Source organism: Engraulis encrasicolus, unplaced genomic scaffold (genome assembly GCF_034702125.1).
Source record: "Engraulis encrasicolus isolate BLACKSEA-1 unplaced genomic scaffold, IST_EnEncr_1.0 scaffold_292_np1212, whole genome shotgun sequence".
In the NCBI taxonomy this organism is placed as follows: domain Eukaryota; kingdom Metazoa; phylum Chordata; class Actinopteri; order Clupeiformes; family Engraulidae; genus Engraulis; species Engraulis encrasicolus.
The window spans coordinates 23,793-30,000 of NW_026945580.1; the positions used below are offsets into that span (position 1 = coordinate 23,793).

Genomic DNA, 6,208 nt, shown 5'->3' on the forward strand with positions numbered 1-6,208 from the left:
TGGTTAACCGGCATGTCCACTACCGCCCCTATTGGTTAACCGGCCGGCATGTCCACTACCACACCTATTGGTTAACTGGCATGTTCACTACCACACCTATTGGTTAACCGGCATGTTCACTACCACACCTATTGGTTAACCGGTGTCCACTACCACACCTATTGGTTAACCGGCATGTTCACTACCACACCTATTGGTTAACCGGCGTGTTCACTACCACACCTATTGGTTAACCGGCGTGTTCACTACCACACCTATTGGTTAACCGGCATGTCCACTACCACACCTATTGGTTAACCGGTGCCCACTACCACACCTATTGGTTAACCGGCGTGTTCACTACCGCACCTATTGATTAACCGGCGTGTTCACTACCACACCTATGGGGTTGGCAAGTCGATCCGTCACCAGGGCCGAAAACGTCACTTCCGGATCCATTCCGGATCCATTCGTTATCAACTACCATGTAAACACAATGTAATAAAACTCGACAAGAAGCGGATTAAAAATGGTACAGTGCTGTGTCCCGTTGTGTAAGAACAGAAACGACGTCGACAAAGGATTCCCCTTTTACCGTTTTCCTGTCGACGAGAAAGTCAGCAAAAAGTGGCTGAAGTTGATACGGTAAGTTTGATTCAAAATCTTAATGAATGCAGCTTAATGGTAGGTAGCTTACATCAGCTAACTAGCGAGTTGTTAGCTGTGGAAAAGCTGTTACTAGGCAACACTGATCTATTTTTCATCCAAACAGACTAGTATTTTGATTGCAAAATCGTTTAGTGTCTATGCCCATCATGAAAAATGATGAAGTAACCAGTACCAGTCGAAGTTTTTTTTATGATAGTTGGAGGGAGCTTGCTATTGAAGATAGCTCTCACTAAGGAAACAGCTGGCAGATCAGCTGTCCTTACGTGTTGTTAGTTGTGGGAAAGCGGTCAGCTCGGACACTTAATTGAGCAAAACCGATGTATATATTGTTTTAACAGACTAATATTTTATGGTAACGTGGTACAGGCCATGAAAAATGAGAAAGTATCACACTAGTACCGATGTAACAGAGATTCCCTGATTGTCGCTCCCAACGCAGGACGCTCCCCGGTCGGCTCGCTCCCACTAGCCAGACTATCGATCCCACCGCCATATAACGGAGCTAGTTATCTTTTTTATGTTAGTTTTTTGTTTCTAACCCTAAATTGCTTGTATGTGACAGTGTATGATAATACGTGAAATATAATCGGGCGGGACTACACGTCCGGGAGTGATAGAAACACCTGGGACTACACGTCCGGGAGCGATCTCAGTTGGGAGTGCCCATCTACCTCCCTGTAAGAGACTATCTGGGCCCCTCTCAACTGGCGATTCCAGATGATATAAACACAGCGACTGGTCTGAATGAATACGCTCCAGTTTAAAAGTGACATTTACTTACGACCAATTACCATTGCTTCTAACATCTGCAGTCGCCAGTTGTTACGGCCCAAGATAGTATTTTACACCGGTCAAAGTTGACTAGAGATGATGGGGGAGTCTGTGATGCAATATACTAATGACAGTTTCTATGTGCGTGTGTCTTTTTCCCCCCAGACGTGACAATTTCACTCCAACTCCTAATACCAGGATCTGCGGGTGGCATTTCCCGAATGGAAAGGCAGCCGGACCCACAAGATTTGCATGGAACGAGGGAAAGGCTTTTCAGTCCATTGAACAGCCATCCAAACGACTGAAGACACTCCCTGTCACTGAGGAAGAGGAAGACGAGGCAGAGGCAGGTTCATGCCACCTTGAAGTTCAACGATCAACCGAATTGTTGCAAATGGAGAATGCCCAACTGAAAGAAGAAAATTTAAGATTGCATGCACAACTACAGAATCATAAGCAAACATTTTCATTCGACCAAATATCCTCTGTGCCCCGCAAAGTCATTTATTACACAGGCATGCCTGATGCTGCCACAGTTTTCTTTCTATATGCCCTTCTTTCCAAATTTCCCCTCAAGTATCACTATGATTGGACTGTCCAAAGTATGCCACTAATTGATCAATTGCTGTTAACTCTGATGAAGCTCCGGCTGAATTGTGGGATCGAAGACCTCTCCACCAGATTTAACTGCAGTCGAACCACAGTCACCAATATTTTTATGACCATCTCCAGTGCCCTTTATGACATCTTGTACGTTGGAATGATGGAAAACAACATCCCTTCCCGTTTCAAAAACCAAACCTCCCTGCCAGAGTGCTTCCTCCCATTCCCCAACTGCCGTATTGTGCTTGACTGCACTGAAGTGGCTGTCTGCAACACCGAAAGCCTTGAGGACCAAAGTAAGCTGTACAGCCATTACAAAGGATGCACCACACTTAAGGCTCTGGTCGGTGTGGCGCCCAATGGAGTTATCACGTTTGTTAGTGAACTGTATGGTGGGAGCATATCCGACAAAGCCATAACAGCTGACAGTGGAGTGCTGGAACAACTTGTTCCAGGGGACATGGTGATGGCTGACAAGGGCTTCACCATCCGCGACATTTTGCCCGAAGGTGTTTCCCTCAACATCCCCACATTCCTTGTCGATGGACAGTTCACATTGCAGGAAGTTCAGTATAATAGACTGATTGCCAGTGCCAGAGTCCATGTGGAACGTTCTATTCAGCGCCTGAAAACATTTCGGATTTTAAAAGAGATCCCACATCAGTACAAGAAACATGGAAACAAGATCTGGAAAGTGTGTGTGTGCTTGATGAACTTACAGACACCCATCCTGAGGGAAGTAGATGTCTGATCTTACCAGTCATCATAAATAATCAGTTATCATAATATTGTATATAAATAAATGTTATAGTATGTCTTAATTTGTGTTTGTCTTTTGCATTATATTCACACAGTAATATTGTTTAATGTAGAATGAATATCTAAGATAAGTACTTGGGCATTCCAGCGGCGCAGGTGTTGGACAAAACAAGATAACTTTAAGGAAATAATTCAGTTAATGTACCATGAAGTATTTTGGAGCATAGAACAGTGTTAAGTACTTGGGCATTCAAGTCCAATCTCACACACATCCACATTCTTTTTTGTTGGTTGGGTGCAGGTTCAAAATGTGAAGTACTTGTAAGGTAATGAAAGAACTGCACACTGATAAGCTCCCATTTACACCATTTTTATTCCGAAACATCACTGGAATAAAAAAATAGTAAGAGTAAATGGGAGAAGAGTAAATAAAAGAGTAAATGGGAGCTCACGGTGTGCGGTTCTTTCATTACCTTGCAAGTACTTGGACATTCCCTTTGTAAGGCTAGATGCAAGATGAGACAACTTCCTAAAGACACATGCTGTGTCCAGTGTAAATTCAATGCTGACTTTCATAACCCCTGATTTCAGAATGTGTAAAAAAAATATGACACATATCAGTAAATAAGTTCAATAAGTTAACATTTATTTGTTATTGAAGAGAGCACGGGGCAGAAAATGGTCCTTGTAAAAATTTTCCAGGACCTTAAGATTGCTGACCCAGGCTGGGTCTTTTTTAATCTCTACAATGGCCATGTCCTGAGTTGTCCATACAACTAGATGACAGGTGGTAGCCTCTGTCAGGTGCAGGTTGCCCTGAATCTGATGCCAGTAGTTGTGGGTGTTCTTCAACCTAAATAGCCCGGTGACTTGGTCCACGTACAGGTAAAAGTCCTTTGCCTCTGCTGCCTGAGCGATTGTTTTCTCTCTGGCAGAATATGGGCATTTCACCTCCACAAGGTAATTGCTGGACAGTAGAAGTCCATCTGGGGAGGCCCCAAGCAGCCCACTGTCAGACAGGAACAGTCCCTTCTCCAGGATGGTCTCCCCACTTTGTTCCATGAACTTCTTTTTGGCCTCTTTCTCGTGCACGATTCCCCAATCACATGCCTGGGGACAGAGAATGAAACACAAGTGTAAGAATCAAAAGCAAATAAATAGCAAAGTAGCCTAGTAAATGGTAGCCTAGTAAATGGCTAAAAAATTACACGGTGTGTTCGCTACTCACACGAGCTCCTTGTTTGGGGTTGTATTCTCCCAGCAGTGTCTTGAACAATGAAGGTGGGAAAGACTGTCTTCTGACTGCAGACAAAACCAAACCAAAGTTGCTCGCTGTGATCCTCTTCTTGCGATATGCTGCCCTGTTACAGAGAAAGCCATTTTAGTTGACACATAGATGATTAAGGAAATACGACACAAAACTCATGTCAATCCAAATGGCAACTTTCTGACCCAAGCAGAATAATTGTACAAGTGTCGATTACATTTACATTATTTGTTTGTGTTTAAAGTCAAAAAGTTACCATTTCAAAATGAATTGAGTCTCATGTCTGTGAGCAGCTTTTTCTACAATATCAAATAACTGAATAAACATCCTCCAACATTGGCGCTGTGTTGCCCATGTGTACTTACCATAATGCATTGCTCGTCTGCCCAACTGTGGCCCTCTCGATGGCTTCTTTTTGTTGCTGGCTGACAGCAAGAGACGTCATGATGAAGTCCTCTTTGTCTTGAGCATCGCTGTACTCCTGACTGGCCAGTATCCCATCAAATAGTTTCTCTGGTAGGGATGGGTCAAATTCCTGCCCCAACAATTATCAAGGGAAAAAAACAGACTTATGCATAGAACAATATGGCACACAAATATATGTTGGTTACACAGCACAGGCAAAAAGTATATCTAAAATAAATGCAAGGAGTGTTTGTGCCCTCTGGTTTGGCCGTCATTCTGAAGTGATGAGGAAATAGTCAGTGTGGATTTGTCATTGTAGAAATGAATTTGTTCAGCTATTCACTACGATTGCAGCTTTGACATGAGAAGTTGTAAATGCTAACTGTGTACAGTAGGCCTCAGTAATCTGGTAGCCTATCGTACAGTATTATTTTGGATTTCCAAGTGTTAGATTATTATTGTCATTGTCAGGTATTTTGGTTATCACGACACTCCTAGTCGAGAGAATGTATAGACCTTGGGATGATTATAACAATACATCAAAAATATAAAAAACAGAAAGCATACCTGATGTATTTCTGGGGCTAAAATAAAGCCCAGACCTGTGAAACGCCCAAATTGCGCCAAAGACTGCCTTGTCCAGCCTTTGTCTTCTTCGGTCACTGGGCGCTTAATTCCAGCTGAAATAAATGCATAAAATATAATTCAATTTAATATGTAAAGAAAATGTAGGTCCATGTAGGTTCAACATCAAAGCAGAAAGCATGGATAACTGGTGATAAATATTTTGTGGTTGTGAGTCATTATTCCAAGTAGGCTGGGCTACTAACCTTTTGATGTCGAAGGTGCCATCACAGACAGCCTCTTGGCCACAACGTCCTCTGTTTTGGGTGCTGTAGGCCTTCTCCACACACACTCCACATCCGTCCGGGTCATGTTCTTCTCCGCCCAAATGAGGAGGGCTGCAATGTGGTGGCACTTGGCTAGACCAACAGCACATGTACACCTGCTGTCCGTCACCTCCTGATCCTCTACATGCACCTAGATGAACACAACTTTTCTTAGTCCAAAGCCAGGCTCTAAATTAACACCAGCCAAATGCTGGTGAAAAGTCACTTTGGCTGGAAAAACGTACCAGCCATTTTTACCCATCAGTGAGTGTGTGTAGGCTATGGCAAGAATAACATACTTTCAACATTTTGGCAGGTGATAAAAAAAAAATAGAGCCATGGTCGTAGGCATACAAGAACATAACATAACATAAATCGCCGCTGAGGGAACAGCTTGAGCACTTTGATATTTAAGTTTAGACGACCACTAGATAGCGCCACTGTACCAACTAGCACTCTGTGGATAGACAACCATTTCTCACCGATAACGAACCATGTTGCTTAACTGACATAGATTGAACATATTTCACATAGTAAACGTCAACAGTTATATCGGTTTTCAAGTCGACACCCACATATTTAGCTAATGTTTCGCCTCACCTCCACCTCATATTCTTTTTTCTTCATAGACGCCTGCACTTTTCCTTTCAAGCTGCCACCTGACATAACATTGACACTAATCACTCTATTTGAGTTGTAGGAGTTCAGTCCCTTTTTAACTGACTTCGGATGGCTGGCGAAATACGAAGTCACGGTGAAAAATGTGACTGGCTCCTTAGCAGTAGACATTTTCGTATAGCAATCACTAGATATTACCTGTCGTTAACGTTCACTGTGTTTAGAATTTCTGTTTATGTTCCCGCCG

At 43.0% G+C, this 6,208-nt stretch overlaps 2 protein-coding genes across 3 annotated transcripts in view; one reads left to right on the plus strand and one right to left on the minus strand.

Annotated features, from left to right (window-relative positions):
• The first annotated feature begins 390 nt into the window (after positions 1-390).
• On the plus strand, positions 391-3,327 carry LOC134443223 (uncharacterized). The gene is made up of 2 exons (XM_063193101.1): positions 391-624; positions 1,585-3,327. Exons 1-2 carry the CDS (start codon positions 509-511, stop codon positions 2,771-2,773), a joined length of 1,305 nt encoding a protein of 434 aa, XP_063049171.1. The 5' UTR covers positions 391-508; the 3' UTR covers positions 2,774-3,327.
• A 79-nt stretch (positions 3,328-3,406) lies between these two features.
• Positions 3,407-6,208, minus strand: part of LOC134443224 (uncharacterized) — a 3,058-nt gene continuing 256 nt past the window's right edge. Inside the window, exons 1-6 of one of the 2 annotated variants that reach the window (XM_063193102.1) lie at positions 5,944-6,208; positions 5,284-5,494; positions 5,021-5,133; positions 4,414-4,583; positions 4,010-4,142; positions 3,407-3,891 (exon numbers count right to left, since the gene is read on the minus strand). The exon at positions 5,944-6,208 is cut by the window's right edge and continues 256 nt beyond it. In XM_063193102.1, coding sequence (XP_063049172.1) covers positions 3,427-3,891; positions 4,010-4,142; positions 4,414-4,583; positions 5,021-5,133; positions 5,284-5,494; positions 5,944-6,132 — 1,281 coding nt within the window. In that variant the 5' untranslated portion in view covers positions 6,133-6,208 and the 3' untranslated portion in view covers positions 3,407-3,426. The remainder of the gene's footprint in view (positions 3,892-4,009; positions 4,143-4,413; positions 4,584-5,020; positions 5,134-5,283; positions 5,495-5,943) is intronic. The other variant, XM_063193103.1, reaches the window with a different exon arrangement.

Excerpts from the sequence above, each read along its gene's own strand:
- LOC134443223 (XM_063193101.1), top strand. The coding sequence starts at position 509 with ATGGTACAGTGCTGTGTCCCGTTGTGTAAGAACAGAAACGACGTCGAC. Across the intron at positions 625-1,584 it reads AAGTGGCTGAAGTTGATACG|ACGTGACAATTTCACTCCAA; the intron begins GTAAGTTTGATT and ends TTTTCCCCCCAG.